This window comes from Panthera onca, chromosome A2, assembly GCF_046562875.1.
Source record: "Panthera onca isolate mPanOnc1 chromosome A2, mPanOnc1 haplotype 2, whole genome shotgun sequence".
Classification (NCBI taxonomy): Eukaryota; Metazoa; Chordata; class Mammalia; order Carnivora; family Felidae; genus Panthera; species Panthera onca.
This window is the reverse complement of record NC_138340.1, coordinates 115,017,038-115,038,185: the sequence shown is the minus strand read 5'-3', so window position 1 is coordinate 115,038,185 and position 21,148 is coordinate 115,017,038. Positions and strand designations below refer to the sequence as shown.

The following is a 21,148-nucleotide window of genomic DNA, read 5'->3' as shown; positions in this document are numbered from 1 at the left end:
CTTGAATTAACACTCCGTCTTTTTTCCAGTTGCTAGAACCCGTCTGTCACCAGCTCTTTGAATTCTATCGCAGTGGAGAAGAGCAGTTGCTTCGATTTACACTGCAATTTCTTCCAGAATTGATTTGGTGCTACCTTGCAGTCTCAGCCAGCAGAAATGTGCATAGCAGTGGATGTATTGAAGCTCTTCTTCTAGGGGTTTACAATTTGGTTTGTATTTAATGTAGTTAACAAGTGTTTGCCAAAAGCAGATCTATAACTTTTATAGCAAACGTGAATACATAATAGCAACTACTTTTCATTTTAGTGAAGCTAGTATTTGTTTTTCATACATCAAATGACTCCTATCTCATTCTCCTAAAAATAACTTTATTGAGGTTGAAGGCTATACAGGCATACATATAAATATGTAAATATATTTTTTGGAATTGATTGAAGACTGAAAATCAGACCATTTCAGTTCTTTTATAGAGGTATCTCAAAATATCAGTGTTGAATTTTTTTTTTTAAATTTTTTTTAACGTTTATTTATTTTTGAGACAGAGAGAGAGAGACAGAGCATGAATGGGGGGGGGGGGGGCAGAGAGAGAGGGAGACACAGAATCGGAAGCAGGCTCCAGGCTCTGGGCCATCAGCCCCGAGCCCAACGCAGGGCTCGAAGTCACGGACTGAGAGATCGTGACCTGAGCTGAAGTTGGACACTTAACCGACTGAGCCACCCAGGCGCCCTGAATTTTTTTAAACTTAAAATCTATTGTCTATAAATTGTCTGTTAGTGACCTTCACAAAAAGCTTGGAAAAAAAGATCTAGTCTAATATGTGCCACTAATAATTTCATAAAATCTGGACTATCGCCAGAGTTCAAACCATTGATTTAACATATAGTTTGCATTACTCTTTGTTTATTAATCAATATGATATTCTACATATTTAAGATTTGTACTTTCTTAAAAAGAAATTTAAGGGCCTTTTCTTGACATATTTCATAACTATGTTAATGGATTTAGAAAATGTGACTTTTTACATGAGAAAAATCAGTGATTATTAAGACACTACATATCTCTATCTCAGCTTTCCTTAAAACTGTGTTCCTTATATCTTTCTTGTACCTTGTATCTTTCTTTACTTATATCTTACTTGTATCTTAAAAAGGAAGGTTAACTCCTGTTGTTTATAAATAATTGATCATTGATTGTCTTAGTTTATGATTTTAGTCAACTTTAAAATTCCTTTCCTCTCAGATCTTTTTTTTTTTTTAGACTAACAGCTTAAAGTTAGCTCTTAAACTTATGTGTAAAAAATAAATATTTTAAGTTTTTTTTCACTTTTATAGGAAATAGTTGACAAACAGGGACATAGCAAAGTATTGAGTTTTACGATTCCGTCTTTATCCAAACCATCTGTATATCATGAAGTAAGTAATATTTTATCAAAGTAAATTTTTTAGTTCTAAGATTTGAAGGTGTTATAAATTAGGGTCTGGTTATTGAGGCAAAAAAAAAAAAAAAGATTGATTTATTAGTACCTTAAAAAGTGTAAAACACCACACAAAGTATTTACTATACCCAAAGTAAAATGAGAACTCAGTATCATAAAGCTTTAAAATCTGATTACAAGAAAGCTATCAAAAATAATCATTTTGAAGTATTTTCTCTTCTGATCAATAAAACTAGTCTAATATTTTTATGTGTGGCAGTTGTGTATTTCTGGGGTAGAATTTTTTAATTAAGTTTTTATTTTAATTCACCAGTGGTGAGGTAGACTTTTTGAAAGTAAATTATTTTATTTCCGTTTGTGGTTTGTATTTTAATTATTTGTGAAATATTTGAGCAGAAAATTTAGTATGCAGTTGGAATATTTTTAAGACATATGATGTTCGTGGCCATCATTCTTAGTGGCGCATATATTCTTAATATCACATTTTCAACAGAATGGCTTTTTTTTCTTTATTCAAATGTCTCTTCTTTAGCCTTCCAGCATTGGGTCCATGGCTCTGACTGAGAGTGCGCTATCCCAGCATGGTTTGTCGAAAGTTGTGTACAGTGGACCTCACCCCCAAAGGGAGATGCTGACAGCACAGAATAGGTATACTGTGGAGACATAACCTGCTATTCTAATCTACCACACTGGTTTTTAAAAAATTATTTCAGTAGATTTATAGGTAATCTTTAATGAGTTGTATGTAACAGGTTTGTTGTTGTTGTTTTAAATATTGGGTCATTTTGTACAAGGGGCAAACATGCTTTCCTAACTTGTTATTTTGTACTTGGATTCGGATGTCATCTGGAACACTAAAATTTTGAGATCGTTTTCAGATGACTGTTACTTGGGAAGTCTTTTTTCTTTTTAGTTTTGTATTGTTACTGGTATAATTATATTGTATAAGTCTGTTCTGTAATATAGTATTTTTCCCCAATGCCTGCTAAATTATGATTGACTTCTTGGAATTCTAAAGATTTATAAATATTCTTTTGGTTTATCTTTAGGTTTGAAGTATTGACATTCCTTTTGTTATGCTACAATGCTGCCTTAACCTATATGCCCAGTGTTTCTCTTCAATCATTGTGTCAGATTTGTTCAAGGTAAATAAAAATTCAAATGTTTTTAATATTCAAATATATGAATCTAGGATTGCTAGTTTGTTACATATCTAACTTATTTTTGTTTTGTTTAATCATTTGTTTAAAACATTCGAGAGGTTAATATGAAGCTTAGCCTAGTCAACACTAGAAAGCTCCCTATAAATGAAGTTCCAAAAAACATAACGAAGAGGGTAAAGCTGAATAACATTTCAATGGAATATTTAATCAGGTATTATTCTATATAATTAAAAGGATGCAACTGTTATGACCTTTAGATTTTTGACAGGTGGCTGGTTTCTGTTTTGTTTGTTACTTTGTTTTTATTAATTTTATTGTGCTCTGATTTGGTATCAAGAAATAAGTAAGAGATACTAGTTTTTAAACTCTCCTTGTTAAAAAAAAAAAAAAAAGGTTGAGCCAAGAGGTTGCTTAAATAAATTATGACAGTCCTTAGGTAGACTATACAAGCATTTAAAAATCCCTATTTAAAGGTATTTAATGACAGTATATAGGGTATCATTCCAGCATTGACTGAATATGACCAGAATATTAATAATACTTATATCTAATTGGTAGAATTATGGTTTGTTTTCATCTTTTCTGTGTGATTTTTTTTGTCATTCTTTAAATTTTCTGTGATGAACATATTACCTTTTTAAAAAAGAAAACAAAAGAGAAAACAGAGAAAATGCCTTTGGAAATTCAAGTAATAAGGGAAAATATGGACTTAAGAAACTTGTAGAATAATTTAGATTTGGGGAACTTATTTAGAAGATATAACTTTGGGGGGGCACCTGGGTGGCTCAGTCAGTTAAGTGTCCGACTTTGGCTCAGGTCATGATCTCACAGTTTGTGAGTTTGAGCCCCGCATCAGGCTCTGTGCTGACAGCCCGGAGCCTGGAGCCTGTTTCAGATTCTGTGTCTCCTTCTCTCTCTGCCCCTCCCCTACTTGTGCTCTGTTTCTCTCTGTCTATCAAAAATAAATAAATGTATAAAAAAATTTTTTTAAATAAAAAAAAGAAGACATAACTTTGGAAAGTTAGTAAGAGGGAGGGTATATAGAGCAATACTTAAAAATCAAAACAAAACAAAACAAAAAAACCCAAAAAAGCATAAATTGATACTGAATAGGATAGGAAATAGGGATAGGACCAGAATAGGATAGGACCAGAGGGAGAAAGGAAGTAAGAAGGCATGGAACTTATTAGAGAAGATAGAGAAGTGGAGAATCTTTCAGATAATTCCTGGATTGGAATTTGGTTATGTTTCCCAGACCTTAGAAGATGGCACCAATGTGCCGTCCCTCCCATTTACTGAGGCTTTCTAATGTTTCTTATTTTAAATCCTTTAAAGAGAGAGGTATATAGAGTTTTGAATTTCACAGATCTGTAAAATTTCAAAAAGTTAGAGTGGGTGGGATATCTGTATAGCATTGCCAACTTTTTATTTTGCCAAGTCATTATCTTATGAATTTCTACCATTCTAATAATGTTTTGTTAACATTATTTAACAAAAAGACGATTTGAACATCAAAAGAAGTGGGGAGAGTGGAAGTGAGGGACAACAATTTATAAATTAAACATAGGATGTTTAGCTTTTCTTGTTTCTCATTTCACTATGATCCAGTGAGAACTTTGTAATGGACTAAAATGAATGTGAGGACCAGCCCTTCAGAAACATTTATTTAAGGGGTAACTTGATGTAGTAACTTTTACCTGTAGAACTTAAAACACACTATAAAGCCCAAGTATACTCTAAAGCAGTGTCTTAGATGGTAGGACCCAGGAATAATGTTCTAATACATTTGAAGCTCTAATATTCAAATACAGACAGATAATACAACCTCCTAAATAAGAATGACTATTGATGTTTTCTTGAAACCACTGATGGAAATGTCAGGAAAGAACATATAGCACTGGTTTCTGTCCTGTGTGACTCCTATGGACTGCCCTATAATATAATTACTTTCACATTTTTGATAGAAAATTGCTAAGATACCAATTTTAACTAACCAGGGAACTGCGTAATCCTTCAAAAGCACAAGTAATATCTGGTTTTAAAAACAAGGAGAAATACAGATTAAAAACTAGCTGTAGGATTTTGGCCAAGATTTTAGTAGAGACACATTAGATTAATTCTATGCCACCAAAGAAAAATTGAAAAAAGGAAATCTTTGTACGAATGTTCACCAGCTGGAAGAGAATGAGGGAAGAAGGAGATCTAAGTAATTCAAAAGACTTACGCTATTTAAGTAATGCTAACTCTTAAGCCACAGAAGATATATAAGAGGAACTCTATCAAATTTGTCATACATGTCTTTTTTAGTTTGCTTTTGTTTTTTTAGATTCCCTATTCCTGTGTTCTCAATGGTTTAAAATCTAGTTATTAATTTCTCTTAACTCCTGACTTCCTGAATCGTTTATCAAATATTCTGATTAAGATATTTTGTACATTTTTAAGACTAATAGAAAAGAATTAGAAAACACTTGTATCCGATCAAGCAAAGCCTAGTCCATGTCTATGGAAAGAAAATTGATTACAGCACTGTGATGGCAAGTAAGTTATAAATGGTTATGATAGTGAAAGAAGGAGCTTCCTGATGATATTGGTCCTAGTATCACACTACGGCTAATCCAGCCCTTTTGGCCACGTGGCAGTTGTTTTAGATTGCTACTCAGTTTGTTGATGATAACTATGCCAAAATGATTGTGTTATCTAGGAGGAAGGATACAACCAGAAAAATTTCATAGAACATTTGAGCTAGATTCAGTGACAAATGTATCCCATTCTTTCCTTAACCTTCTGATTGTAATGAATTATGGAAGTAATTAAAACAATCTTGGTTGCTTCCCACCCTCCACCCATACATACATATCCCTTCTAGGGCCACCACTGGTTGAGTGTCCAACTCTTGATTTTGGCTCAGGTAATGATCCTAGGGTCGTGGGATCAAGCCCTTGCTGGATTCCAAGCTCAGTGTGGCGCCTGCTTGAGTTTCTCTCCCTCTCTCTCTCTCTCTCTCTCTCTCTGTCTCCTTTAGCCCCTCTCTCTCACTCGTGCTTTCTCTCTAAAAAAAAAAAAAAAAACAACACCGTAATAATAATTAAAAAAAAAAAGAAAATTTGCAAATCCATTCTACTCAGCAAAAATGTTTGGTTGCTATAAGCTTTGCTTTCCTGGTTCAGACTTAAGGCCAACTTGATAGCCTGTATTTTCCTCCTGTGCAGTGTGTATGGACTACTTGAAGAAGAGACCTGAAAAGAGGCAAGAACTAGACTGAATGAGTTTTAGTCAAATTTTTATTTTCACTAATACTAAACATTATATATGGCCCTCCTAAAAGGACTATAATCACCAATACTGCAAATGAGTTTTGTTAGTATATACCCAAATCCTCTAAATTGTGGGAAATAAGTTTCTTTTTTTACTGTTGACATCTCTTATAATATAAGGCTGTTTAACAGATGGCTTATCTTGCTTTTGGTGTGCAATATAAATATTAAAGATGAAACTACTAAGCTAGTAAGTTAAATTATTTCTCATTGTCTAAGGGACTCTTAATTTTGTTCACATGGTGAATCACTTGGATATGTACTGCTATGGATTCTTGATCAGTGTATTTGTTCTTGTGTATCTGTAGTAAAACCCTGCCCCTCTCTGCACTTCTACATCAGCTTTCCTGACCACCTAAACAGATTTCTTCTTGTTTTTTGTGAGGGATACCCTTAGTGCAATTAAGCCATTCTGTGGATTAATTCTCCTGACTGATAAAATTATATGTGTATATCCTATATTACATACAACAAACCACTTAATATATGTTTTTACATATATCACTTAACATGTGTATGCCACTTTGTCATCATCCAATAAATGACAGCTATTATATATTGTACACTAATGCTGAACACACATGCTTACTGTGGATGCATAGCATCTTTTTTTTTCTTGCCTGTTTGCTATTTCTGACATTTAGAGAGCATGTCTTATACTAAATCATGCCTTGTTGAAAGAACCTACAGTTGACTTTTCATTGCTTCTTATTTGTGAACCTTTTTTTTAACTTATCTAAATCTTCTCCATCCTTTACATCCCAATTAAAATACATCTCCTCCAACTTGAGAACAATTTTCGTATGTGCTGTTCTCTTGAGGGAAGTGATAGAAGATTTAGACTTTATTAAGCTCCTAATTTCAAAAAGCAGAAGCATGAGAACAGAAAAGTGCTCATTACTGGATAGGCAGTTCTTATTTCCCTTTTTCTGTTTGCCTGGCCTTTTCATCTCCCCTCTCCTCACTTGAAAAGCAGAGCAGAAAAGGAACAGGATTTGAAATTAGTTTGTTTTATTTTATAGTCTATACTTTTACCCAGATGGATAGGAAGTAGAACTGGACCAAATTTAGTAGAACTGGACCAAATTTTAAATATTTCTCAAATTAAAAGTTAGAAAAACATTTTTTCCCTTTTTCTACCTAGATTTTACTTACTAGTCTGATGATCTGGCAGTAGCTAATCTATGTTCTTTTCTCCTTTAGGTTCTGGTATATTCATGAATCAATACTCTCTGCAGTTAGCCTTATTGTAATTGTGCCTTCTAATTATTTTGTGGTAACTCAAAATATATTGACAACACTCTCAAAAGTTTACTTTTGGCTAGGAATGAGACAGCCCAACAAAGAATGAGAATCATGGCAAGAGTTTTCCTCACTTAAAAAATGATACTTAGAACTCCCAGAGATGTATTTACAAAATATGCCTCCCCAAAGTATTTTTGTTTTAATGTGGTTTATGACTTGGGGAGATACCTATATGTGACCAAAGAGTAAATTTAATACAGAAATAGGAGTAATATCACCCAGCTGCTCTTTTGTAGGGCTGGGTGCCTATGTTTTGAATTTGTAAAATTCAGAGAAACTTCAGGATACTTCTTTGATGAAGAGTCAGGCATTCATGTGGCATTGATCATTTTTATTTTGTTCTGCATTTTATTTAAATTCAATGAGGGATCTCTGAGAAAAGAATATCCTTAAATAGAGAGATCTGAGACCTGAAAAGTAAGTCAGAGAATTCTTGATTATTAAAAGGAATGATGAAAAGAAGGTAAAGAGATGCTCTTTATCAGTTAATGATGCAGGTGGATAGGATTAGATGATTTTGGGTCTTGGCTCAAATGTCACTTTCTTGGAGAGGCCTTCCATGACCATTGTTCTTTTTTTTTTTTTTAATTTAAATTTTTTAAATTTACATACAAATTAATTAGCATATAGTGCAACAATGATTTCAGGAGTAGATTCCTTAATGCCCCTTACCCATTTAGCCCATCCCCCCTCCCACAACCCCTCCAGCAACCCTCTGTTTGTTCTCTATATTTAAGAGTCTCTTATGTTTTGTCCCCCTCCCTGTTTTTATATTATTTCTGCTTCCCTTGTCTTAGGTTCATCTGTTTTGTCTCTTAAAATCCTAATATGAGTGAAGTCATATGATATTTGTCTTTCTCTGACTGACTAATTTCGCTTAGCATAATACCCTCCAGTTCCATCCACGTAGTTGCAAATGTCAAGATTTCATTCTTTTTGATTGCCGAATGATACTCCATCGTATATATATACCACATCTTCTTTATCCATTCATCCATCAATGGACATTTGGCCTCTTTCCATACTTTGGTTATTGTTGATAGTGCTGCTATAAACATTGGGGTGCATGTGTCCCTTCAAAACAGCATCCCTGTGTTCCTTGGATCAATACCTAGTAGTGCAATTGCTGGGTTGTAGGGTAGTTCTATTTTTAGTTTTTTGAGGAACCTCAATACTGTTTTCCAGAGTGGCTGCACCAGCTTGTGTTCCCACCAGCAATGCAAAAGAGATACTCTTTTTCCACATCCTTGCCAACATCTGTTGTTGTCTGAGTTGTTAATGTTAGCCATCCTGACTTGTGTGAGGTGGTATCTCATTGCAGTTTTGATTTGTATTTCCCTGATGATGAGTGATGTTGAGCATTTTTTTCATGTGCCAGTTGGCTATCTGGATGTCTTCTTTGGAGAAGTGTCTATTCATGTCTTTTGCCCATTTCTTCACAGAATTATTTGTTTTGTGGGTGTTGAGTCTAATACGTTCTTTATAGATTTTGGATACTAACCCTTTATCTGATATGTCATTTGCAAATATCTTCTCCCATTCCATCGGTTGTCTTTTAGTTTTGCTGATTGTTTCCTTAGCTGTGCAGAAGCTTTTTATTTTGATGAGGTCCCAGTAGTTCATTTTTGCTTTTGTTTCCGTTGCCTCCAGATACGTGTTGAGTAAGAAGTTGCTGTGGCCAAGATCAGAGGTTTTTGCCTGCTTTCTCTTCGGATTTTGATGGCTTCCTGTCTTACATTTAGGACTTTCATCCATTTTGAGTTTATTTTTGTGTGTGGTGTAAGAAAGTGGTCCAGGTTCATTCTTCTGCATGTCGCTGTCCAGTTTTCCCAGCACCACTTGCTGAAGAGACTGTCTTTATTCCATTGGATATTCTTTCCTGCTTGGCCAAAAATGAGTTGGCCATACGTTTGTGGGCCCATTTTTGGGTTCTCTATTCTGTTCCATTGATCTGAGTGTCTGTTTTTGTGCCAGTACCATACTGTCTTGAGGATTACAGCTTTGTGGTACAGCTTGAAGCCCGGGATTGTGATGGCTCCTGCTTTGGTTTTCTCTTTCAAGATTGCTTTGGCTATTCGGGGTCTTTTCTGGTTCCATACAAATTTTAGGATTATTTGTTCTAACTCTGTGAAGAATGTTGTGTTATTTTGATAGGGATTGCATTGAATATGTAGATTGCTTTGGGTAGTATCGACATTTTAACAATATTGTTCTTCCTATCCAGGAGCATGGAATCTTTTTCCATTTTTTTGTGTCCCTTTCAATTTCTTTCATAAGCTTTCTATAGTTTTCAGTGTATAGATTTTTCACCTCTTTGGTTAGATTTATTCCTAGGTATTTTATGGTTTTTGGTGCAACTGTAAATGGGATCGATTCCTTGATTTCTCTTTCTGTCGCTTCATTGTTGGTGTATAGGAATGCAACCGATTTCTGTGCATTGATTTTATATCCTGCCACTTTGCTGAATTGATGAATCAGTTCTAGCAGTTTTTTGGTGGCATCTTTTGGGTTTTCCATATAGAGTATCATGTCATCTGCGAAGAGTGAAAATTTGACTTCCTCCTGGCCAATTTGGATGCCTTTTATTTCTTTGTGTTGTGTGACTGCAGAGGTTAAGACCTCCAATACTATGTTGAATAACAGTGGTGAGAGTGGACATCCCTATCTTGTTCCCGACCTTAGGGGGAAAGCTCTCAGTTTTCCCCCATTGAGGATAATATTAGCATTGGGTCGTTCATATATGGCTTTTATGATCTTGAGGTATGCTCCTTCTATCCCTACTTTCTTGAGGGTTTTTATCAAGAAAGGTTGCTGTATTTTGTCAAATGCTTTCTCTTCATCTGTTAAGAGGATCATATGGTTCTTGTCCTTTCTTTTATTGACGTGATGAATCATATTGATTGTTTTGTGGATATTGAACCAGCCCTGCATCCCAGGTATAAATCCCACTTGGTTGTGGTGAATAATTGTTTTAATGTATCGTTGGATCTGGTTGGCTAATATCTTGTTGAGGATTTTTGCATCCATGTTCATCAGGGAAATTGGTCTATAGTTCTCCTTTTTAGTGAGGTCTCTGTCTGGTTTTGGAATCCATGACCATTGTTCTCAAATAACACCTTCCTTACTGAGTTTATGTTCTTTTAGCACTTATAACACTGTAACCACCTTGTTTGTTCATTTGATACATAGTCTGTCAACTGCTGGAACTTCATGAGCTCAAGAACTTTGTTTTGTTCACTGCTGTCAGAGTTTAGAGAAGTGCCTGGCATACAGTAGAACGTAATAACAATTTGTTGAATGAATGAAAAATAGATGACCTCTTCCACTTCCAATTTATGATCCATTAAGTATAACTATGATTAAGTAAAATAATTCATTTTTTTAAAAATCTTACATTGATAAATGCAAAATTCCTGCAGTTAATTCCTACAAATGGGTAAAGTTTTAGTAGTTATGAGAAACTAACTGCTGCGGTCTGAGTGTTTGTATCCCCCCCAGAATTCACATGTTGAAATCTTAACACCTAAGATGATGGTATTAGGATGGTATTAGGAGGTGCTGTCATAACCAAGAGATGCCAGAGTTCCCTCTTCCTTCTGCCATTGAGGATACAACGAAAAGTCTACAACCCTCAAGAGGGGGCTACCCAGTTTGTTGTACTGTGTTGTAGCAGCCTGAATGGACCAAGACTAATCCTTTGCATTTCTAAATAAAGGTTGTAGTTCATCCTTTAACATATGATTGTTTACTTCTGTATGGGTAGCTGATACAGAAAATCAGAGAACCTGGAATCCTATTTCCCTTGTGAATCTTACTTATGTGTTGGTGTTTGAGAGAATTGTCTCTCTAGTTCTTACCTCAAGTAAATTTAAAAGTTGATGGGGTGCCTGGGTGGCTCAGTCGGTTAAGCGTCGACTTCAGCTCAGGTCACGATCTCATGGCCCGTGAGTTCGAGCCCCGCGTCGGGCTCTGGGCTGATGGCTCAGAGCCTGGAGCCTGCTTCCAATTCTGTGTCTCCTTCTCTCTCTGCCCCTCCCACGTTCATGCTCTGTCTCTCTCTGTCTCAAAAATAAATAAACGTTAAAAAAAAAAAAAAAAGTTGTTTGACCATTCTAGATCTATGGCAAAGTTGTTTTTTAAAAAAATTGTGTATAAATAGCAATAACTTCTTTTTCTGTCTATATCTTCTATCCTGAATCCTATACTTCCTGATTCTAAACCTATATATCCAATCCTGTAGCCATCTCTATCAAGATGTCTTATAGGGGCAGCTGTGTGGCTTAGTTGGTCAAGTGTCTGACTTTGGCTCAGCTCATGATCTCATGGTTCATAAGTTCAAGATCCACATCAGGCTCTCTGCTGTCAGCACAGAGCCTGCTTCAGATCCTTTGTCCTCCCCTCCCTCTGCCTACCCTCCCCCATACCAATAACTAAACATTTAAAAAAAGATGCCTTACCTTGTAAAAGTTAGAACTCTTTTTGCTGCAACTAATTGATAATCTATATAAAACTAGATTATGCTAAAGGGAAAATTTTTTGGCTCTTTGTTCCTGGGAAGATCAGGGATGGAACTGACCTCAAGATCCACTAGATCCAGAGGCTCAAATGTTAATCTGGATATTCTCTACCATCTCTCTCTCATCTCATCTTCTTCATCTGTTAGCTTTGTATTTTCTTTGTGTAAGGCTTCTAGGTTGTAAGAACAGTGACCACAAGCAGCTGAAAGCTTACATTGTCTACCTTTAATGAACTCAGAAGAAAGAACCTCTCTCCCAGTTTTACTGTGAAAAACAAGGCAGCGAAAAGGCTTTGATGTTGTAAGCCTGAAGCTTCACAAACCCCTCTGGGGTCACATTTGGTAGTTTTATTGGAAGAGTACTATATCAGTTTAAATATTGGTTTGGCTGTTGTAACAAAGATGAATAATGGTAACTTAAATAGATATTTATTTTTCTTTCACATAAAAGTCCAAGCTGGTAGATGGTCTGGGGGTAGATTGGTTATGTTTCTAAGGTGTTCAGACAACTTCTTTCTTGAGATTCTGCCATTCCCTAGGATGTTACTCTTCTCTGTATGGTGATGGATCACTATTATTACATGTGCCTTGTATCCTGCAAGCATGGAGAAAAAGAGTGAAAGGCAACTACTTTTTAAGGGTACAATCTAGAAGTTGCACTACATTGGTTAGCAGATCATTGGCCAGAACTTGTCACATGGTCACACCTAGATGCTAGGAAGACTCGGAAATGTGATCTCTAGCAGGTGGCTATTGTTCTATTTAAAATTGGTTGGGGAGAGTGGAGGAGAGCATACCTTATGTCATTAAAGGGAAGAAGTAAAAATAGATGTTAGGGTGTTGACCTCTTGTCACAGGTAATTTTGTTATTTTATTTATACCACAATCACATGGTTATACTTGATGATATAGAAGAAGATTAGTTCCTAAAAGTAAGAGGGTTAGAGGTGCTATTAATGGAAAACATTAGTGTCAGGGGGAGAGTTCATGGCAGACAAAAGTGACATCTATACCATATACCTACGAATCAACATATCTGATACTTAGCATCTTCCAAAACAGTATCTCTTATTTGTCCGAGTTCGTTTAATAACACTACCATCCAGCCAGCTATCCAAACTAAATGTGGGAAAATTACACACTCTTCTTGTTTCTTCAGTCTTACCCCATGATTATACTTCCTAAGTGGGACTCCAATCCCACCCTTTCACCTTCTCCCCACATTACTTCTTTACCTCAAGCCACCTTCATCTCACTCATGGGCTATTTTGACACTCTCCTCTCCAGAGGAACACTATTATCAAGACTAATCTGATCATGTCACTCTCTCGCTTCAAACAGCAAAACAAAAACCTTCAGTTGCTTTCAATTGCCTGCATGATAAAGCCTGGCAGGTTATAAGATACTCCATGATCTGACCCCTAGTTTGCATCTCTGTTACTTTTCTAGTGTCTTTCTATTCTCAATCTCATTGGTGGTGTTCTGTTTAATCCTTCTGTATTTTTGCCAATTGCTGTATTTTCACCAGGAAAATGCCACTTTTTCTTCAAGGCTCATTCTGGGAAGCCTTCTCTGACCCTCTGCTTCTTCCACTAGAGTTTACCACTCTCTCCTTTTGCCACCTTTATAACTTATTCATTGCAGATATTTGTTTACTACACAGTCTCCATGATGAGATGGTAAATCCCTGAGGGAACTACGTCTTTCATCTACATTCCTAGTGTCTGACACAATGTAAATCTTTAAAAATTATTTACTGAATGAAGAAATGCATTAATTGAAAAAACCCTATCTTTTGTGTATTGATTCTCTATTAATTACTACTATCCCTATCATAAAGGTATATAAAGTGTAAGGAAAAAAATTTTTTCTGAGCTTGCTTCTTTAGATAGTAAGAGGAATTTCTATTCTAGTTTGGATATAAGTCTTTATGATATCAAACAAAATTTGAATTGGTTTTATTTCAAGTACAGTTAATTTTTTTCAGTTTTTATTTTAGTCATCTCAGGCTGCTTTAATAAAGTACCATATGCTAGGTGGCTTAAACAATAGATATTTATTTCTCACACTTCTGGCTAAGAAATCTAAGGACAGGGTACCAGCAGATTTGATTTGTGGTGAAGGCCCTCTTTCTGGCTTATAGGAAACCACCTTTTCACTGTATCTTTCCATGTCAGAGAGTGGATTCTGGCCCCCTTCCTCTTTTTAATAAGGGCACTAATCCCATCAAGGAGTGTTCCCATCCTCATGACCTCATCTAAACCTAGTTATTCGCAAGGGTCCCCAAATGCCATTATATTGGGGAATTGGGGCTTCAATATATGAACTTGGGAGAGAACATAAATATTCAGTCCATAAGTATCCCTGTTCCTTTTTTACTCTTGGTTCTAAAGAGTTCTAAGATCCTTCTCAGTATTAAATGAATTTTTATTTTTACTTTAAAGTTACTTTGAATTGAAAAAAAATAAAGTTACATTGAATAAATGATATTCTCAAGGGTATATTTTTGAAATGGTCTGTGATATACTTTAGCATGTTTAAATGAAGGCTCAGATTCACTGAGTGGAGGAAATATTAAGTCCTAGGTAGTAATTGCATGTGGGAGGGGGTAAATAATGACAATCTATTGACTAGTACTATCATAAGTGAAGTTTTATTATATCAACCACAACATGTTATGAGAAAACAGCTATTTTCTAATTTTATTAAAAATAGGAACTTACTTTTGTTTGTTTTAAAAGCAGTGCGTGTTGATCATAGAAAATTTAGAAAATACATATAAAGAAGAAAATAAATCTAGAATCTCAAGGCCCAGAGACAACTCTAACTTTGTGTATGATCTTTGGGCAGTAACACACACATCATTCACCTATTTGTTTATTCCAAACATGTGTTATGTACAGTTTTTACCCCTGCCATTTAAATAAGCTTTCAAAACGTCATGTTTAATTGTTTCATAGTATTCTCTGAAGGATTTACATGATTTGTTCTCTGTGTTGGACCTTTAGGTGACTTCCTATTCACTATAGTAAATACACGTACTCCTTAAATATTCTTCATTATAATAAATACTTTAAATTTTAGCTTTGTTCATGGTAGTTTCTTTACAAAAATTAGTAAAATCTGTTGGTCTTTAGGATTCTACCTTTGATGTTATGTTTAAACTTATAAAGAATATGTAACTACTTGCTTCTGTTTTATTTCTCTTACGGTTTTTTAACATTAAAATTTTCAATCTACCTGAAATTTATTATAGTGTATTATATGGGACTTGAGTCTAATTTTAGAGTATTTTCTTGGAGCCTGCAGTTTGTGTCAAGAACTTTGTCAGGAATAGAAGATCATACCATAGATCTATTTATGATAAATAATACCAAATTTCATGTAGTAGGTTTTATGGTAACTAAAAATTATCAATTATTGGATTGATTGAAATTAGTGAAATAACTATGTAATAACGTACCTCTAGCTTTATATATTTTTTCCCCTCAGTTTCACTTACCTAAGAAAATGTTCTAGACAAATGTTCTGTTTGGATAGATTCTTTGTTTCATACCTATTAGGTTTGTTATGAGAGCGTATCTAGTACATTGTTTCCTTATAAATGTTAAAAAAAATAAACTACCTAAATTTTTACCAATTTGACAAATATATTTATTTTGTTTTTTCTAGAATCTGTGTTTGTGGCTATCCCCGACAACATGTAAGAAAATACAAAGGAATAAGTAGCAGGATACCAGTTTCTTCAGGGTTCATGGTACAAATGTTAACAGGAATTTATTTTGCTTTGTAAGTTCATTTCATATACAAAGTAAATCTTTGATCTCTCTGGAAAATCATAGTCTGTTGTGTTATTGCTTTTGTTATTTTATAGTTATTATATTAGAATCTCATTGGATAAACAATCAGCATATTTTTGTGAAAGAATATGAATCAAGATCTTGATAATAGTTTTATTATTTAAAACATATCTCTTAATGTTCTGAAGAATTTGTAACCAACTAAAACACTTCATCTTTCTTTAACTCAAGGACAGAATGAAAATTAGCAACACCCACATATACTCACAGTTTTTTCATTACTCTTTTTTTTTTTTTTTTGCTGTAATTTCCAAATAGCTTTTTTTTTCCCAATGAAGATCTTTTTCCATTTCCAGAAATTTTAAATCTTGAAAAACACTTAGCGCTTCTTTGATCATAGTTTATTATTAATTTACTATTAATTTCTAATATTGATGCTCAGTCTTACTTAGTGCCTTAGATACTGGTATTTGTCTTTGAACCCTATCTTCTACTATATATATTTTACTATACTTTACATTATATTCATTCAATACTTTAATTTGTCTTAGTAGATTATAAGCTTCTTGACTAAAGGCAGAATTTGTGATCTTTGGGCTAAATATGGCCTGCTGCCTGTTTCCTTATTATTAAAACACATTTACACCTGTTTGTTTACATATTGCCTATGGCTGCTTTTGAGCTACAGTGACAGAGTTGAGTAGTTGCAATAGAGATTGTATGGCCCACAAGCCTAAAATATTTATTATCTAGCCCTTTAAGAAAAAGTTTATCAACCCCTGCATTAGACAATTAATATTGTCCCACAGCTCGTGGATGCTCTGATCTATTTTATTTTCTCTCTTTATTGCTTTGTGTTTCAGATTTAGTAATTCCTATTGACCTATCTTCACATTCATTGATTTTTTTCTTGGTGATGTTGAGTCTATTAATGAGCCCACTGAAGGGGTTCTTCATTTCTGTTACTATTTTATTTCTAGTCTTTTCATTTGACTCTTTCTTATGGTTTCCATCTCTCTGCTTAAATCACCATCTGTTCACACATGTTTTCCGTGTAACTATTTATCATAGTTATTTTAATTTCCCTGATAACTACAGAATCTGAATCATCTTTGAATTTGGCTCTATTGTTTTTTGTCTCTTGACAGTGGGTTGTTTTCTTCTTGCTTTTTGTGTGCCTTGTAAATTTGATTCATTATCATTTTGTTCATGGATAGAACAATAGTGACTGAGGTAAATATTGTTTATGTCTAGAAATGGGCATGCCTCTTCTAGGCTTCTAGTGGAGTTATTATAGGCAGGAATGAGCTGAGGTTGGATTTTGTTGTTGCTATGGTTACCTTCATGGCACCACCTACCTCAGATTCCTGTCATGGTCCCTGGCAGTTAGGGTGTGAGCTGGATTGCTGGAGGCTTTTTCTCAATGTTCTTGCTCCATCCTCAGCTTTTAGCTTTTCCTTTGTGTGTGTCTGTACCTCGCAGACGATCTTTCTTCATGTCTTGTTCCTCCTTCAGCAATAGAGTACTGTTGCTTGTTTCTAAATGTGTACTAGTCTAGGTGGGGGGTTTGGAGGAAGTGGTGTTCTCTGTTGCCTGGTCCAGCCTCAGTTATAAGCAGGCCCTGTGTCCCTCTATCTGGGATTCAGGAAAGGAGGGTAGCTCTTCAGTGGTCCTGTCCCTCCTCCAGTGGTAAGAGACCCTAGTGGTCTCAACATAGGACAATTTCCTGATCCTTTCCCACATGTAGTTTTTCTTTTTCTTTCTTTCACTGCCACAGTCAATCTTCACCTCTGCCCTTGGGGTGAAAGGGTTTGATACTCTTTCTCCAGAGGCTTTAAAACTTTGGTTTCACTTGAGAAAAAGGTTGGCTGGTGGCTGGGTCTTCATGCCTTTCTTGCTCAGGTGGCTCCTCTTTTCCTCTAGGCCCGAACTACCAGAGCAACTTCCTCTGGTCCCTTGCCTTGCCCCCAGTTTTTCTTATGAGTGCCTAGAGGAGGTTTGTGGTAAAGAGCTTGTGAGTGGTTATGAGCTCCCCTTGTATCTGCTCCTAGAGATTCTATACTCTAGTGCTGGCCCATACTTGGCTTTTAGCAATTTGTTTAAAAAGTTTAGCTCAAGTCTTCTAACCTGCTTGCATTGTGGCCTGTCTATCTTCAGAGGTATCTGTCTGCCCTTAGGTTTTAGGCTACTTGGCTGCCCTGTGACTTTAGCTCCTTGCTGGATTCATGGAAACCTAGGATTTTCTAGATTATCTGACTTTATCTTGTTTTTAGGGTGGATAACAATGCTGTTTCTACTTTTTAGGCCTCACTTGCACCCTTGATACAATTCATACTTCTTTATTTTTGTTGGCAGATGACCAAATCATTATTTCTGTGTCCATTGTTATCATGTATCTAATTTTTAGAGTTTGGCCATATCTTTGAAAATGAATATGCATAACATACACTCTTCCCCCTCCCCCCCAGTATCTACCTGATATTTGCAGCATATATCATATACACTTCTAAATGACTGTAAAAATGCAAAGAAGTAATTACTTAAGATACTGCAAGCCACAGTAGTTGTAGATTCTCACTAAAATCTGTGGGAGTTACAGAGTAATTTGACCATAAAGTGTTCTGAACATTATTCTATGATATATAATTTATTATGCTCTGACTTGTTTTGAAAGTGTAAAATGCTTTGAGATTGCCTCTTTTTTTTTTTTTTTTTTTGATATCTGGCTATAAATAGACATGTTCTTTAGAGAAGAAATATAGATCTATAAAATTTTCTTTGCTATTAATAGCATTTTCGGATAAAATTGAAAGGAATTCAGAGATATAAAAATAAGTTTTCCAGGAGGGTGGCATGCTAAGCAGCGTGCTAATGTGATCTATTATTTTACTCAGCAAACATTTTCTCATTGTATTTTGTTCAAATATACATAATCAATTAAAAATAATTAATACTTTCTTCATTTAATTTTATAGTTATAATGGAGAATGGGATCTAGCTCAAAAAGCATTGGATGATATTATATACAGAGCTCAGCTAGAATTATATCCAGAGCCATTGTTGGTAGGTGCCTCACTTGTTTATGTAAATTTTGTAATTTAAGATTTCTCATTTTAGAACTATAAATTGAGAAGTAGCCATTCATAGTGCATTGATGCCATTAAACTCAGTGATTCATGCTGTTATACTAGACATATTTTATGCTTGAAAAGGTGTATATAATGGAATTTGAGAATTTCATTAAGCTAACTTCTGAGATATTTAATAGTCTTTTAAACTTACAAGAATGTTCTCCTTAACATGCTAGAGCTGCACTTATGAATTGGCATTAAGCATTTAGAAATATAATTTCAATATTTTGGAATTTTAAATTTCATCACTTACATATTATTTTTAACCACAGTTTCCGGGGTGCCTGGGTGGCTCAGTCAGTTAAGCATCCGACTTCGACTCAGGTCATGATCTCACGGTTTGTGGGTTTGAGCCCTGTGTTGGGCTCTGTGCTCATAGCTAAGAGCCTGGAGCCTGCTTCGGATTCTGTGTCTTCCTCTTTCTCTGTTCCTCCCTTGCTTGCACTCTGTCTCTTTCTCTTTCAAATATAAATAAACATTAAAAAACAAAAAACCGATAGTTTCCTTCTGAGCTCTTACTCCTTATCCTAGAAGATTTACATATCATTTTAGGAAATACATTGGAGAAAGTATGATTTTATAAAACCTGTTAAAATTTGGCATTTTATTTGATGTAAGGGTATAATACGTCTGTTAATACCAATCTGAAACTATTTTTTCCTTAGGTTGCTAATGCCATAAAGGCTTCATTGCCTCATGGTGCCATGAAGTCTAGTAAGGAGGGTACAAGGTGTATTCAAGTTGAAATCACACCAACTTCCTCTAGAATATCAAGAAATGCAGTAACCAGCATGTCAATAAGAGGTCATAGGTGGAAAAGACATGGTAAGAAATAAAAAAGTCTTCAAATTAGAGGATTGTTGATTCTATCACATTTTTGTCTGTATTTATAGGGCTATAACTTCTAACTTTAGTAAATAATATCATAGTGGCATGGATGAAAGCTGTTGGATCAACTCCTAAATCATTATCCACAAGTGATAAGCAGTAAGGAATACAGCTCCTTATGTTACATATATGAATGAAAATTTATTTAAACATTGTATTTGTTTTTAAATTTATTTCAATAGAGTAGGAGAGTAGGAAAATGCATGTTAAAATTATTCACACATGGGTTTCTGTTCAAAACTATTGGCAAATATTCCTAAATGTTTCTTATTTCTCAACTCTTTGGCAAGTAAACTTGCATATTGAAACAGAACAAGTAATAGGGACTTTGACATTTTCTTTTGTACTTCCTGGCAAAGAATGCCATCTTATTGATACAACGCTGGGCATTTCTATTTACTGGAAGTTAATTTTCTTACAAGATTTTTTGTTTTAATATTTCTCCTTGATTTCTTCATTTTACTACTTAAAAATTCTACTAGAAGTTTATTTTATTTACCGTGGCCTTCTTAATGCTTTCTCACTTCTCCCCCTTTTCTCAAGATTTATTATTTTTAATTTAATTTCTTATTCTTTTGGTAACTCCCCCCCTACCTACAAGTTACTGTAGTGGCAAGAATCAGTGTAAGATTACTATCACCTCTCTCAGAAGGTAATCATAGGACCAGAAGCAAAAAGCCACTTCTGTGCCCCAAGCAAACATATATATTACTGTTTTCTTTTTCCTGTAAACTGTGATGAAAATGGTAGCTCCTATATTTGGTTCCAGTTGTTTTTATGGTCTCTGCAGAGAAATGCAAAAGTGAGAAGAATATTATTCATGGTGAAATAGAAAGTTCGTAATAAGAACATTGTTCCTACTTAGGAAATCTAGGAGATAATGTGTCAAAAGGGAATGGTGATGGAAAATTCCAGCTTACCCAATGATCATTTTTGTTTTTTTAAAGTATTGTGACAGTTGTTGAAATTTCTTTAGAAAGGCATAAAAGAGGTGATAATGTTTGCCATTAACAAGGCAAATTTTGTTACAATTTAAACATACAGAGTCTAAACATACTTCAGTTTCTTCAGTGAAAATTATGCTACTGAATGGGACTAGATTACAGGTAAAAAGTTGTTTAATTAGTATGATGGCACCCTAGACTTCAGATTTGTGTTTTGGCATTAATAGGTGAAAATAGGCTTACAGGCAACGAACCAGATCATGTGGGTCACTGTGGCCGTAATCGCTCCCAAACTACTGTAGGAAATGCAAAGAATGAGTTTTAATTCCTTTTCCACATTCCCTTCTTGCTCGTTAGGTGACTGTATGGGGAATTAGAAAAGAGTATATAAGTTCTGCTATTAAAAATATGAAATATTGAAGTTCAATTGTATCTATGCATGTGTGTGTGAGAAAGAGGTATATGTATATTTTCATGCATGCATTTAACAGAACAAGATGTGCACCCTGCAGTAAAATAAAAGCAATTTTCTAGAAATATTTTATAGGAATAAATTACCAAAATAAGAGATAAGACTACCTGAATATGCTGTATCTATTTGATTCTTACTATCTTCCAGATTCCATTTGGCTACTGTTTGAGGAGTTGGTC

At 34.8% G+C, this 21,148-nt stretch overlaps 1 protein-coding gene and 1 pseudogene across 5 annotated transcripts in view; both read left to right on the top strand.

Annotated features, from left to right (window-relative positions):
• LOC132676712 (heterogeneous nuclear ribonucleoprotein A1-like 2) overlaps positions 1 to 21,148 on the top strand; it is a 263,151-nt pseudogene that overhangs the window by 140,021 nt on the left and 101,982 nt on the right. The window lies entirely within an intron of this gene.
• The window catches only part of HYCC1 (hyccin PI4KA lipid kinase complex subunit 1), a 132,966-nt gene that overhangs the window by 64,993 nt on the left and 46,825 nt on the right, over positions 1 to 21,148 (top strand). For all 4 annotated transcript variants that reach the window (XR_013553330.2, XM_060632694.3, XM_060632695.3 and 1 more), the window contains exons 4-10: positions 30 to 209; positions 1,333 to 1,413; positions 1,969 to 2,084; positions 2,486 to 2,581; positions 15,407 to 15,523; positions 18,510 to 18,597; positions 19,331 to 19,490. Coding sequence is in view for 3 of the 4 variants with exons in the window: in XM_060632694.3 (XP_060488677.3) it covers positions 30 to 209; positions 1,333 to 1,413; positions 1,969 to 2,084; positions 2,486 to 2,581; positions 15,407 to 15,523; positions 18,510 to 18,597; positions 19,331 to 19,490 (838 nt within the window). In the remaining variant the exon portion in view is untranslated. The remainder of the gene's footprint in view (positions 1 to 29; positions 210 to 1,332; positions 1,414 to 1,968; positions 2,085 to 2,485; positions 2,582 to 15,406; positions 15,524 to 18,509; positions 18,598 to 19,330; positions 19,491 to 21,148) is intronic.